This window comes from Rutilus rutilus, assembly GCF_951802725.1.
Source record: "Rutilus rutilus genome assembly, chromosome: 7".
Classification (NCBI taxonomy): Eukaryota; Metazoa; Chordata; class Actinopteri; order Cypriniformes; family Leuciscidae; genus Rutilus; species Rutilus rutilus.
The window spans coordinates 25,005,534-25,019,734 of NC_140221.1; the positions used below are offsets into that span (position 1 = coordinate 25,005,534).

General features: G+C 37.2%; 1 protein-coding gene across 7 annotated transcripts in view; it reads right to left on the reverse strand.

The window, feature by feature from the left end:
* Positions 1 to 543: 543 nt before the first annotated feature.
* sptbn2 (spectrin, beta, non-erythrocytic 2) overlaps positions 544 to 14,201 on the reverse strand; it is an 89,958-nt gene continuing 76,300 nt past the window's right edge. For 3 of the 7 annotated variants that reach the window (XM_084414342.1, XM_084414343.1, XM_084414344.1), the window contains 16 exons: positions 13,240 to 13,329; positions 12,830 to 13,123; positions 12,343 to 12,473; positions 12,050 to 12,254; positions 11,102 to 11,479; positions 10,744 to 10,988; positions 8,339 to 8,477; positions 8,138 to 8,222; positions 7,750 to 7,946; positions 7,524 to 7,639; positions 6,604 to 6,679; positions 6,081 to 6,194; positions 4,347 to 4,528; positions 4,074 to 4,247; positions 3,928 to 3,970; positions 544 to 3,842 (listed from right to left, as the gene is read on the reverse strand). In XM_084414342.1, the coding sequence (XP_084270468.1) occupies positions 3,633 to 3,842; positions 3,928 to 3,970; positions 4,074 to 4,247; positions 4,347 to 4,528; positions 6,081 to 6,194; positions 6,604 to 6,679; positions 7,524 to 7,639; positions 7,750 to 7,946; positions 8,138 to 8,222; positions 8,339 to 8,477; positions 10,744 to 10,988; positions 11,102 to 11,479; positions 12,050 to 12,254; positions 12,343 to 12,473; positions 12,830 to 13,123; positions 13,240 to 13,329 (2,679 nt within the window). In that variant the 3' untranslated portion in view covers positions 544 to 3,632. Of the gene's footprint in view, positions 3,843 to 3,927; positions 3,971 to 4,073; positions 4,248 to 4,346; positions 4,529 to 5,180; positions 5,395 to 6,080; positions 6,195 to 6,603; positions 6,680 to 7,523; positions 7,640 to 7,749; positions 7,947 to 8,137; positions 8,223 to 8,338; positions 8,478 to 10,743; positions 10,989 to 11,101; positions 11,480 to 12,049; positions 12,255 to 12,342; positions 12,474 to 12,829; positions 13,124 to 13,239; positions 13,330 to 14,201 lie in introns of those variants that run through there. The other 4 variants (XM_084414345.1, XM_084414346.1, XM_084414348.1 and 1 more) reach the window with 3 other exon arrangements.

The following is a 14,201-nucleotide window of genomic DNA, read 5'->3' on the forward strand; positions in this document are numbered from 1 at the left end:
GAGGGAGGAGGAGAGATTTGCATTTGAGGCAAGCTGATTCTTGTTAAGATGGTAAACTTCATATGGATGGGTTAAGGTCAAAGTTCATGACCTGTCAATGTCTTAGCTGGGAGAGCAGACAGAGAAAGAGGACTGCTTTGTGCTTCGACATGTATGGGAACCGAAAATATTTAAAAAAGGGAAGACTAAGCACATTATGACCAAATAATGTCTTTGACTGTCAGAAGCTTTTGAAAGTCTGAAGTTTTTGATTGACATGGGGGAGACAGGCTTTGGAACGTAACACTTTTTGTTTGAACATCAGTAACTAAAAAAATGATCTTGCTAAAAAAAAGCATTTTTGGTCATAAAATGTTGCTCAGTCACATGACACTTCTCCTGTGAGCTCAAAAGGTTATGGGAGTGTATGATATTGTTGACATCACAGCTCTTTTCTGAGTGTTACAACTGACCCCCGGGGGTGTTACAACACTCCCCGCCCGGTCTATCCTATATTAATCTTATCTTGAAACATCTATAGAATTTATAAAAAGAACGCCACACTTTTTTTTTCTTTTCAAATCATGTTTTTATTCCTAATATTAGATGTAGATACACAAGTCAACAAACAAGTCTTTTTTTCTTGTTTAGATCAGTAATGAAAAATGCTCCACAGCACACTTGCCCCCAAGTGGCGGGGTTTGGTATTACAGACGAGAAACTCAGCAGGAATAAGCTGCAGTTTTACACGAGGTGCAGTTGCAACAGTAGTATTAATAATAGTAATATTAATAATGACTTTTATTATAATAATAACAATACTAACAACAGATAATAGTAGTGATATTAACAACTCAGGTTTAAAAATCAAGAATGGAATTAACATTCTTTAATAAATGGTATTTTTATTGGGTATTTGGTGAAAATATTTTTGAAGACGCATCAAAATGTTGTAAAATATACTACAATTGAATGAGGGGGAAAATCTGCTTTAAAAAAAAAAAACCCAGATTTCATCAAATCTAATGCTCAGTCCACTCACTTTTACTAAGAGATGAGTTTCCCCCTATTGAATTCACTGTATTCATGTATTGCAATATAATTACATTTCATTTTCCGTACAATTTTCCTCACCAGTCCATTGAAATTTACACAAACAGACTGAATTATCTAGATTTGCTTATGTGCCACAATGTTACAGACCATCTAAGCAAACTGGGTTAAAACCAACCAACCACACTGGGAAGTGTAAAATAAGAGAGGAAGAAAACGTTTTCAGATTAAGCACCTATGATAAAAAGAATAGAAAAGAAATCAACAGCACAAATTTGAGAGTGTAATCCAATGCAACACATTGACTTATCTCAGGAAGAAATATATCACACAGTCCCAAAACCGTATGTGTAGGCTCAGACTAAATGGATCATCTTACAGCTCAATGACGGTATTCTGTGTGAACAAAAGCACTGGTCTACAACTAGATCATTCTACTGCAGCGTTTTAACCTTTAGAATAGAGAACATCAGACTGATCCAGAGAATGTTTCACAAAGGTGACTCCAAGCTCCAAATTTCTCATTCGGAACAAGTCACAATTCACGTCACTGAACAGAGAGGAAAATGAGTTTCGGTGACATTGTCCAATCACTGAAAAAGGCTGTTTTTGAGGGTTCAGTAGAGAGTCTGCATCATTTTCCTTCACATCAAATGTCACAGCAAAAAAAAAAAGAAAAAAAAAGTTCAGCTTTTAGTTTACTGCGTCTTCGTGCGGACCTCTTAAATGTATCTCCAAAGGAAATGTAGAGATAATTGACATAAGAGTGGACATGGCTCAATACTCCACACATCTCACAGGAAGGGGCTTCAATGTATGACGTCAAAAAAACACACCTTGCGCTAATATTAACACACCAAGGCAAGCTTTCACACAATCATATGAGGCTGAAAAGTCTTTATCCTACAAAAATACTGCTTTCATGCCACAGTGGGTACACTTGTTACACCAGGACATCATGCGTTTAACTGCAAAAGTATATCTGAAATCATGTCAGCTAGGTTGCCATTGATTCTGCCTCTGTGTACGCGTTACTTACGGGACAGAAGAGAGTTATCTCTTTTTGACCGCAAGTATAAAACCTACAATTATATAAGTATGCGGTAAAAATTTCACATTCCTCCAAGGAAGATAATTTATAGTAACTTGTGATGTACAAATAAAGGGAAGAGATCATCTCAATCACCGTGCATGGGGGGGAAAACTGTTGATTTGGTCCACATTAAGAATACCTCAGTAATTTTGTTTCTCATTCAGAGTTGAAGCACATTCACAACCGATATACCTGAAAGCAACCTCTTCAGAGCACACACACCTAAAAATACAGCATCAACCTCAAGAGCATCACTGACACAAATCCCAATAGTAGAGGTTCATCCCTGTAAAGTATTTAAAGTGTAGGGTTAGGAGAGAGAAAAGCATGTGCGTGTCCGTCGGTGTGTGAATGGTAAAACTGACGCCTGAGAATACATTCCGATAGGAAACTTGGTCAACTACATATTCAACTCAAAGTTACAAGAAAATGGAAAAAAAAAGAATATATGCTGTCCTCAAATTCTTTGTTTAACGTGAGTTTAATGTTGGCTTGTGCAAGTGATTCTTGTGTTATGTCTGTTTGCTTTCGAGCAATTGTAAAACCAAAGTCCAAACCACAGCATCACACCTCAGTTTCAATCTTCACAACAAACACTTTTCTGGTCTAAGAAAAGAACGAGATAAAGAGGTTAAAGGAACTTGATGAGCTAAAGGAACAAGCCACAGAATAAGAACACATACTTAGAGTTTCTTAATGGAAATGAGATAGAGAGAACAGAAAGATTAAAAAAAATATATAATAAAGTCATCATAAATAGTGTTTTTTCCCCCCCATTTAAGCTGAAAAACACTACTCTAAAAAAAAGAAAAAAGAAGAAGAAAAAAAGCATTCAACAGTCATATCAAGAAAAAATAAAAAGGAAAGGAAAAAGACCAGCATGAACTCCCTCTGACTTATGGGCTTCTTTCTGCTTTGTCCTCTCTGAACATGAGATCATACCAACTATACTTACATTTTCTTTAAATATTTTACTTTAAATCGACTCAAAAACGGAACAGCAAATAAACAATATTAATAATAGCAATAACAATAAAATCTTTAGCTATAAGTATAATAATATCGGAAAAAAGGACTGTAGTCCTTTACAAAGAGAGTGAGAGGTCAAAATTAAGACAGGAAATAAAAATCATCAGGGAAAAAAGACAAAATAGCACTCTTGGTCATTACAGAATGGAAATGCTGTCTAACCCAAAGATAAAATTATTTTTAGGGAAAAAGTTAAAAGGAAATGATTCAAATTGAAAGGTATGAGCTAAACTTTCAGGATGGCTCTCGGTCAGGGAAGCCACTCCCTTGGCTTGAACAAAATCCAAAGAAGTGCGAAATGAGATGACTAAAATAAAAAAAGAGTGGAAGAAAAATAAAGGGCAAAAACAAAAAACCTATCACAAAGTGACATGCGAGTTTTCTTTGCCTTTTCTAACTTTAGCAGTTTCTTTTGAGTGTTGACAAACTTCCATCTCTTGTTTGGCTCGCTGTGGAGATCTGTGGGATATTTTGGTGCTTATTTCTTCTTGCCAAAGAAACTGAAGCGCTTCTCGCCGCCTCTATCTTTGCCGTCTTTGTTGCGCATGGTCACGCCTCCTGCCTCGCCCGAGCTGGGGGACATTGGCGGCATGGTCATCGCCCGACTTAGACCTCGTGTGCCACCCGGCGAGCGCTCGCCGGGCAACAGGGATGACTGGATTGATCGAATCCATAAACTCATCTCAGCCTGAGGGAGAAAAAAAAAAAAAAAAAAAACTTAATATAAGAGTACGACATAAAAACATTCTCTTTTCATCCTTTGCAAAAATTACCTCATCCTTCGCTTGGAACAAGAACTCTTTTCCATCCCCAAGCCTTTAAAAAAATGAAACGCCATAATGTCACATTCAAAGAACTTTATTTATTTTCTTGCATTTCATAATTACTGAGAAAATGTGTCCCCTCATCTCTTTCTCACCTAAGTTTAAATACATTTTTCCTCTTCTTGTAGTCATGGGCTACCTCACAGACAGCATCGTTGAGGCTGATGGGAACTTCTCCATGGTAGGGGATTCCATTAGAGGCACTCTTGTTGTCCTTATAGAAGCCCATACTTCCCTTACGTAAAACGCAATATACATTCTGCCACGATCTACAAATGCACAGAGAGAAAAACACACCATTTAACATGATTAAACCTGATTAGATTCCCCTGATCATTCTTTCATAATTGATCTGCCTCCTGTGTCACCTGGTGGCTGCTTTTTTGTTGAGCGATTCCATTTCATGTTTCCTGCAAAGGATGCCCTCCATGGCTTCTGTGGCCGCCTCTGCTCCTCCTCGCCCCGGCAGTGTTGCCGAAGGGTCTTGCCGTGATGCCGAGTCCAGACCGCTGTCCCGGCCCGGACCGTTAACTGATTCCGATTCTGATCCCTGGTTGACAGGAACAGGCCACAGTTAGTAGACGTTACAATAATGCATTGTTTCTATTACGACAAATAGTGATTAGGTCACTATTGTTCTGGTCAATACTATTTTTATTCGTTAAAGGCTTTATGTAACTTGTTCACAGTTACATGCTATATTAATAGGCAACAAAAATACTTTAAACTGTTCATTAAAAATATTACACTCTTGGGGTTATAAGATTTTGTTCACCAAGACTGTATTTTATTTGATCACAAATACATAAAAAATATGAATATTGTGAAATATTATTACTATTTAAAATAACTGTTTTAACTGTTTTTACAACGTAAAAGTCTTACTGTCACTCTTAAATAACTTTGTGTCCTTGCTGAATAAAGTAATCATTTATTTAAAAAAAGAAAAATCTTCATAACATGTCCTGTCTCAGTATTCTCATAAATCTCATAAATTAACTTAAACCCACACAGTTATTCTTTTGTGACTAACTGAATTCTGAGGTGTAATCCCTGACTAATGACAAACAAATATTCCTGGATAATACTTTATCATCCAAATGAACAGATGAATCAAAACATTCAAACTCAATAAGCACAATATGTACATGCACACAAAAGGAAAGGAAAGGCAAACTCAAAGACAAAAAAACCCCACATACACACACACCAACACAGGCATGTTCCACCAAAGACAAACGTGGGGCAGTATGGAAAAGCTGGGGGTAATAATGAAATAACACTGCCACAAAGACACTGGGACACATCTGCCTAAAACAGTCAGTTACTTAAACTAACTTTATATTCTAAGCCAAATAAGTAAATACAAATGTTAGGAAAAATAGTTGCCTTGGAATAAAGTAAAATCCGATGAAACTGAAGGAAATAAAGAAACAATGTCTCAGTTGGATTAGTAGGGAATTAGTTGTTAGTTGTTGTGATGTACCCGAACACTAGCCCCTGGTTTCACAGACAAGGCTTTAAACCTAGTCCCAGACTAAAATGCATGTTTGAGCTGTTTTCACTGAAAGCAACTTGCACTGAGATATCTTAACCAGTACTGTTCACCAGTAATGTTTTTTTTCCAAGGCACGTTTATAAAAGATACTTAAATGTCCTAATTGAACTAAGGCGTAATCCTGGCTTAATCTGAGCCCTATTTGTGAAACCAGGCCAAGACCTACTGTAAGTTAAGATCCCCTGACAACAAACAGTAAAACAACAGCACTCCACAGAACAACAATGCTGCCTTTTAACATCATAAAATAGACATTTGTAAGTGATAAAGTGCATCGCAAACACTGATGTTGAAGCTCAGGCCTAAGCAAGACAAAAATATCATAAGTTCAAAATTACAGTAGCCAAATACATACATAAAAAGCACAAGACTGATTCACTGAAAGCAATAGAAAGCAGCAAAGATGTGACTTTGCCTTCTAGCAGGTGTGGTATAGCTGCCATCATGCTGCAAGGCTGCTGGGTTGTTAAGCGCAAGCAGCGATGGGGCAGCGATGCTACACTACGGCTACAGGCGAGGCTGGCGCTACGGGGTTAGTACTCACACGCTCCTGTGCCTTGTGGGGTTTAGGCACAGGCTTAGAAACTGGGTTAGACTGAGGTTTACTCTCTGGTTTATGTTCGGCTTTCTTGAGTTCAGATACAGAGACCGATATTGACTGCAGATAAGAGACGTCACAAGAATGTGTTAACATGTGAGAGTGTTCGAATTAGCACTTGTTTGTGTTGAAACATTGTTCTGACAATTAAAAGGACATCCACACTGTGACCATGAAAACGGACTGAAAGTTTTGTTAGACGCACATTCTGCCGCACTCAAAGAGACTCAAGAGTTTACAGCAGAACATTGATATCAACATGAATAATTGAGAGGAACAAGGAAAAAGACACTGAACACACAAAAAGACAGCACAATTGAGACGGGACTGTGACGTGTGTCTTGAAATGAATTTTAAAACTGTGTCTGTATACTAACATGTGATGTAATCATGTATGAAAGTGAATGCATAACTGGATCAATATGAATAGAGCATTTAATGCAAGCACAGTGTGTGGACCATATCTGACCTGTGATGTTTCCTGGTCACTGTAGACACCATTGACAGATACTGACTGGTTCAATGTAGTCTGGTCCAGACTCGTCCTTAAAGAGAAGCAAACATACAAAGCAAACGTGTAAAGTCATCATTAAAAACAGAAAGTTACAACTATGGTCCAGAAGTATCTTTTTGAGTATCGTTTTTTTCTTAGATCAACTTAAATAATTTGATTTAATGTTTTCCTGAAGAAGAAGAAGGAAAAAAAAAACATAAAAAAAGCTAATAAATATTTACACTACCGTTCAAAATGTTGGGGTTGGCAAGATTCGTTAATGTTTTTAAAAGAAGTCTCTTATGCTCACCAAGGCTGCATTTTTTAAAATCACAAATACAGTACAAAATATTTGTACAATTTTCTATTTAAATATAATTTAAATTGTAATTTATTCAGTCATTTTCAGCATCACATGATCCTTCAGAACTTATTCTAATATGCTGATTTGCAAAAAATTATTTCAGAGCTGCTTAACATTTTTTGGAAACTATGATGCATTTTTTTTTTTCAGGATTCTTTATCTAATAGAAAGTTTAAAAGAACTGCATTTATTTAAATAGAAATCTTATAACAATGTAAAAAAAAATTGACCGTCCGATCTATCTGATCAATTTAATACATCCTTGCTGAGTAAAAGTGTTAATTTCTTTAAATGGAAAAGTCTTACTGACCCCAAACTTTTGAATGGTAGTGTAAATATAATGGTTTTATTTCACTGTCAAAGCCTATTTTTACTTGCATTTTGCACTTGGTGAGTATTTTTGTTTTTGACATTTATTACAAGAAAAAAAAAAGAAAAAAGAAAAAGAGTAACAAGCTAAAAAAGTGAAAAAGCGAACAGGAAAAACTGACCACCCCTCTAGCTGAGTAGAATGGTACAGTCTATTTCTTACCTTGCAGCAGAATCGTTAATTTCCGACTGTACTACTTCCTCCACGGGGGGAGGTGTGGGTGGTCGTCGGGCCCTCTCTTCCTCTTCCCTTTTTCTTTGAATTTCCTGTTCTTCCAGCTGACAGAGAAAAACATGAGAAAGTGAGAACATGTAAAGAAGGATGCAATAAATAGCATTATCATTACAAATCCTGCACTTTTATAGGAGTAGGTGTGTAGTTAACAAACCGTGGTGAGCTTCTCTAGCTGTGTGAAACGATCTTCCCAGCCTGCTGCCAGTTTTTCAAAGGCTTCGTGGCGTTTGATAAGACTCTCAACCTCGTCTACGTTAGAGCCCAATTCTGCTGCCCTGACCAGCGGCTCCTGTCCAGCCAGCCACGATTCGGCCATAGACGCATCCCTACTGAACTGTAACACTTCCAGAACTGACATACACACAGAAGCAGAGGAATAACAGAGTATAAGATATCACATGAATGCAAGGATGCCATATGGTCAAACAATATCATAATTAGAAAAAACATTTAAAAAAATATGCATCAAAACGGCCCCCTTAGATGCAAATCTCTTTAGCATGCTACGAGCCACAGAAACAAGCTTCCTCCCACATTCTCACCGAGCTGTAAGTGGTCCATTTTCTCTTGCCACTTCTGATTAATTTCAGTGCGTTTGGCCTGAAGCTGATCCAATTTCTCTTGAATCTAGAAATCACAGACATCCAATTACCTCAGCGTGTGAGTGGGTGCATGTGGGTTTCCTTGCAGTGATTAATATGTGAATGTACATGTTCATTTGTGTGTATGTGGTGTGGACAAACCTCATCTGAAGCATAGTGGTTGTTATTGGTGAGGGTCCGTCCCATTTCACTGCAAGCAGTGAAGCTGTCTGCTCTAGTGTCTATCTCAGACTTAATGTCCTGATGGTTGGCGATGACCAGACCAGCTGAGGAGACATCCCTACAAGAACACAGAGCATATATGACTCTCATCATTTCTTTACTTACTCATGTATGTAATTCCTTTTTAAACAGATTCCTAACAATTGTATGTGTACAATTGTGAGTCCTTTTTATATTATTTTGTGTACTTAAATTACTTGTATGAATTGTATACTATATCAGTGTATATTCCCTACCGTTCTTTTTTTTTTTTTTTTTTACAATACTTTTATTAAGCAATGATGTATTAATGATCAAAAGTGACAGTAAAGACATGTAAATAATGTTACAAAGCCTTTTATATTTCAAATAAATGCTGTTATTCTGAACTTCATTCATCAAAGAATCCTGAAAAAAAAACCACAAGCATCCACAACACAACTGTTTTCAACATTGATAATAATAATAAATGTTTCTTGAGCACCAAATCATCATATTAGAATGATTTCTGAAGGATCATGTGACACTGAAGACTGGAGTAATGATGCAAAAAAATTCTGATTTGCCACATTATGTTATAATACGGAGCCCGGGAAGTCACCTGTAAAAAAAACTAAAAAAAAACAATCCGTGGCGACGGTTTTGCAATCCGTCCGCTCAGTTTATAAACCGTACCCACGAATTCTCAAACTGTTCCCTTGGTTTAACAAATCGTGCCCACGGATTAATAAACCGTACCCACGAGTTTCTAATCCGCGCTCTCAGATTTGTAAACCGTGCCTTCAGTTTTTGCAATCTGTACCCACAAATTCATAAACCGTGCCCACGCTTTCGCAATCCGTTCCCACGGGTTTGTAAACTGTAGGCCTACTCACGGATTTGTGGCTCACTCTCATTTTAGAAGAACACGTTGTTAACGAATCTTATTGTATATTGTTTTATTGAATATTAAATGGAAAACATCAAATTGTCTTAACTGCGTCTGCATGCTTAAAGTGATTCTCAATTGTAGCGGGTATGGGTGGAATATATGATTTAATATTCATGACGTGCATCAAAATCTTTTGTTTATTTGTGATAATCTTAGCACTTTATTATTATTTTCTAACCTTTTCCAACCTGTATATTATGACTGATATTTGACGAATTGCTTTGTTAATTTTTTTGTAAGTTTTGGACAAAAGCGTCTTCTAAATATGTAGCCTAAAATGTAATTAATAATAATAATAATAATAATAATAATAATAATTATTATTATTATTATTTGTGTTAATAACTATAAATGTGTTCACTTAAGACAGTAATATGTTTATCATAAAATAATTTATGAATGCTTTATTTTTAAGCAAAAATTATGCAAAAAATGTAGGCCTATTTTATCCGAAACTGTAAAAGGTTAGGTTATAGCCTATAATAATAAAGCATTGATAAATTATTTGATGACAAACATATTACTGTATTACTAAGTGAACTCGTTTATAGTTCATTTATAACTCTAATAATAATAATAATAATAATAATAATAATAATTATTATTATTATTATTATTATTATTACATTTTAGGCTACATATTTAGAAGACGCTTTTGTCCAAAACTTACAAAAAAATGAACAAAGCAATTCGTCAAATATCAGTCATAATACAGGTTAGAAAATAATAATAAAGTGCTAAGATTATCACAAATAAACAAAAGATTTTGATGCACGTCATTCATATTAAATCGTATATTCCACCCATACCCGCTACAATTGAGAATCACTTTAAGCATGCAGACGTATGTCAATTTGATGTACTTAATATTCAATAAAACAATATACAATAAGATTCGTTAACAACGTGTTCTTCTAAAATGAGAGTGAACCACAAATCCGTGAGTACAGTTTACAAACCCGTGGGAACGGATTGCGAAAGCGTGGGCACGGTTTATGAATTTGTGGGTACAGATTGCAAAAACTGAAGGCACGGTTTACAAATCTGAGAGCGCGGATTAGAAACTCTTGGGTACGGTTTATTAATCCGTGGGCACGATTTGTTAAACCGAGGGAACAGTTTGAGAATTCGTGAGTACGGTTTATAAACTGAGCGGACGGATTGTTTTTTTTTCTCCCACAGGTGACTTCCCGGGCTCCGTATTATAAATATATTAAAATATAAAACAGTTATTTTAAATTTGTAACAATATTTCACAAAATTACTGTACTGAACTGTTTGATCAAATAAATGCAGCCTTGGTGGTCACCAAGAGACTTTGTTCAAAAACATTAAGAAATCGTACCGACCCCAAACTTTTGAACGGTAGTGTATGTTTGATTTAGACTTCACAATGTGAATGGTTTGCATGTACCTCGGACTGTCATGTGACTGGATCTGTAAGTTGATTCCCTCCATCCACAACATGAGGTCTCTGACCATGTTTAAGTGTCTGAATTTCTCCACAGTGTCCAGCAGGAGCAGCCGTCTGGCTTGAGTGGCAGATTGAAGCCCCTCCCAGGCCTCTGTGACCGCACACTCATGGCGATGGATATCATCAGCTTTCTCTCCAGCGTACGCTTTCTGCAGACGTGCAGCATCGTCCTGCACCTGAGTGACCTGCAATGAAGGGTCAAAGAATGATGTTTAACCTTTAGACATATAAACCGTCAAAATCAAGCCATCAGAAAATGTAGAGCATATATGGGAAAAGGTTAAAGGAAGGTTCTAACCTGTCCACTGAGTGCCTGCACATCATGCTCATAGGCCGTATGCTGTCTAAGCAAGTGCTGGACAGTGTTCAGGTCCCGTCCGAGTTCGGCTCCAGCTAGTGTCTCCTTCTTCTCCCTTATGAGCCCAAGAGCTTCCCGGGCATCCTGATGGAAGCGGTGCAGCTCGTACGAGGCGGCCAGCATCTGTGTGCGCGTGTCGATGAGCTCCAGCAGGTCGGCCCAGGCCTCATTGAGCCCATCCTTCCACTCAGCTACGCTGGCGTTTTCTGGATGACCTGACTCGATAAGTTCATCTGCCTGAGCGTTCACTGCATCCACACGCTCCTGGCCAATTGTGCTGGTGTCCCGCGCAAATTCCCGGAACTTATCACGCAACATCTGAAGGGTCGAGAGAGAACATCCAGAATTATAGACGGCAATCCCACTGTATGATCTTCTAAGAAAGTTTAAGGTTACATCTACATTAATAATTTGAAAAGGGTAGCGGAAAAAGCTCCATCAACACCAGCATTTTCAAGCGATTTTCGTTAAAAAATCGTCATACTGCACATGCGTAAAATGTAACAAAAGCTCACCGAGGTGATACAGAGAAACCAGACATAATAAAGTTCCCATGACATTCTTCTCACACAATCACTTTATTAGCAAAATATCTCACCACTTACTGAATCGATTTGGTCGCAAAAAACAAAGCGAAAACTGCTTTTATAATGTATCTACTTGAGAGAGCATCTTCAAAAAGCTCAGTTTTCACAAGACTGAGTGTTGGTGTCTCAGTGTGGACGGAAGTTCAAAACGTAGAAAAAAAAAAAGAGGTGCGTTTTCACATGTATCCGGATTAGTATAGATATAACCTGAAGTAGTTGATAAACTGATAAACTGAATGAAGCTTTTTCAATTCCAGGAGTTAAGATTTAGGAAGCAAGGAGGGAAAAATAGATTTCATACCGTCACATGTTCGTAGTCTTGTCCAAGTTCATGAGACCCGGCGACGACCTCTCTCTCAGCGATCCACTGCTCTAAATCATCCACCTCTCTCTTCAGCTGGGTCAGTCTCAGTCTCTCCTGCAGTTTACCCCTCCTCTCTTCAGCCAGATCCTTCAACCCTGCATACAGTTTATCCACCTGGGCCTGCCTCAGAGTGATTCTCTCACTACAAGAGGAGAAAGAAAATAGATTATACCAATACTTCACTTCAAACGCTTTATCTGACAGTCCGCCGACCCTTTTATACTCCCCACCTCTCTGGGTGTTCGCTGTTCACCATTATTCTGCTGCTATTGGCCAGCTGGTGGATGGTCTGAGCGTAGTCCTCTAGAGCCTGCTCCAGAATCTGGTGTTTCTTCACCATCACCAGAGCACTCTGCTCATCCTACAACCATAAAAACTTTAAAAACTGCATACATAAACACTCCAATAACAGCACAGAACTTTGGCAAATTACTTAAACTCAAGAGTTATAGAATGACTGTACTACTATATGAGAATTTTGTTGGGACAAAAAATTTGAACCTAATCAAACTCTCTCACATTTTAGCTTCTTCAAAGAAAGGTCTCATGATCAAACAGTCTCAAACTGGGATGTATTTAAACAGTACTGAAGGAGGTCTATTGTATGCGGGGCTTTTGAATGGCAGTGTATGTCTCATTATACTTCCATGTGCAAAATTCTTTCAAGCATCTTTTGAATAGCTGTTAATAACACCTACATAGTTCAGTCTCACTGACCTTTGCCTTCTCCTCTGACATCATATGAAGCTCTTGTTCCCCCATCCAGGCCTCAGCCTCCGCAGCATCTGCGTAAAACTGCTGTGCTCGGTTAGCCTCTGCTAGCCTCATGTTTCTCTTCTCTGTCTCAGAAATCATAAGGGCCCACAATTCCCTCAGCTCCGCCAGACGTTCATCAAGAGCAGCTCTCCTCTCCCTGTCCATCTCTGACTCTTTCCCAGGAGACATGTTTCTACCATGAGCCTGTATGTCATCGATACGGGGCTGATGACCCTGAATCTCCTTCTGCAGAGTCTAGAGGATAATGGAAATTCAGTCAGACAGCGAAAAAATAAAAAAACATTAAAATGTTTAGCTGCTTAAAATTAAAAACATTTGTATAACTTCAAAAACATTGAGCAATCGATTACCTGATTCTTTTTGATGAGCAACTGAACACTGGGCAGATCTTTACCATGGTCTGTTGAAGTGGCAAGGGGCATCCTTTCCTTCACCCATAACTTTAGACAAAAACACAAAAAATTACTCAAAACTTTTCCAAATGAATATTGCGTGCATGTATGAGTATACCAAAAAGTACATTTTACACTACACTATTTACACTACTGTTCAAAAGTTAAAAAGGGACAGTTCACCCAAAAAAAATGTAAATTCAGTCACCATTTAATCACCCTTCAATTTGTGTTCCGAAGATTAATAAAAGTCATTAATGAAGATTAAGGAAAGTAATGACAGGTTTGGAACGACATGAGGGTGAGAAATTAATGACAGCATTTTTTACTATTATTTAAAAACTATCCCTTTAAGGTTGGTAAGATTTGTTAATGTTTTTGAAAGAAGACTCTTATGCTCACCCAGGCTGCAATTAATTGATCAAAAATACAGTAAAAATAACAATATTATGAAATATGATTACAATTTAAAATAACTGTTTTCTCTGATCAAAGCTGAATTTTCAGCATCATTACTCCAGTCTTCACGGTCACATTATCCTTCAGAAATCATTCTCAAATGCTGATCTGCTGAAAAATGTTTTTTTTTTTTTCAGGATTCTTTGATGGATAGAAAGTTCAAAAGAACGGCATTTATTTGAAACACAAATCTTGTAGAACTATAAATGTCTTTACAGTCACTTTTGACTAATTTAATCCTCCTTTGCTGAATAAAAGTATTAATTTATTTAAAAAAAGAAAATTACTGATGACCGGTAGGGTACTTTGAAACTATTTTCACTCAAAAATTGCTAGTAATTTTCACAAAAAATTTAAAAGAAATAAAGCAACACATTGAATTAAAGGTGAATTTTTCAAGAAGAAAGATTGAAAGTATTTTTTTTTTTTTTTTTTTTTTTACAGTGTAGCGGTTCTTGATT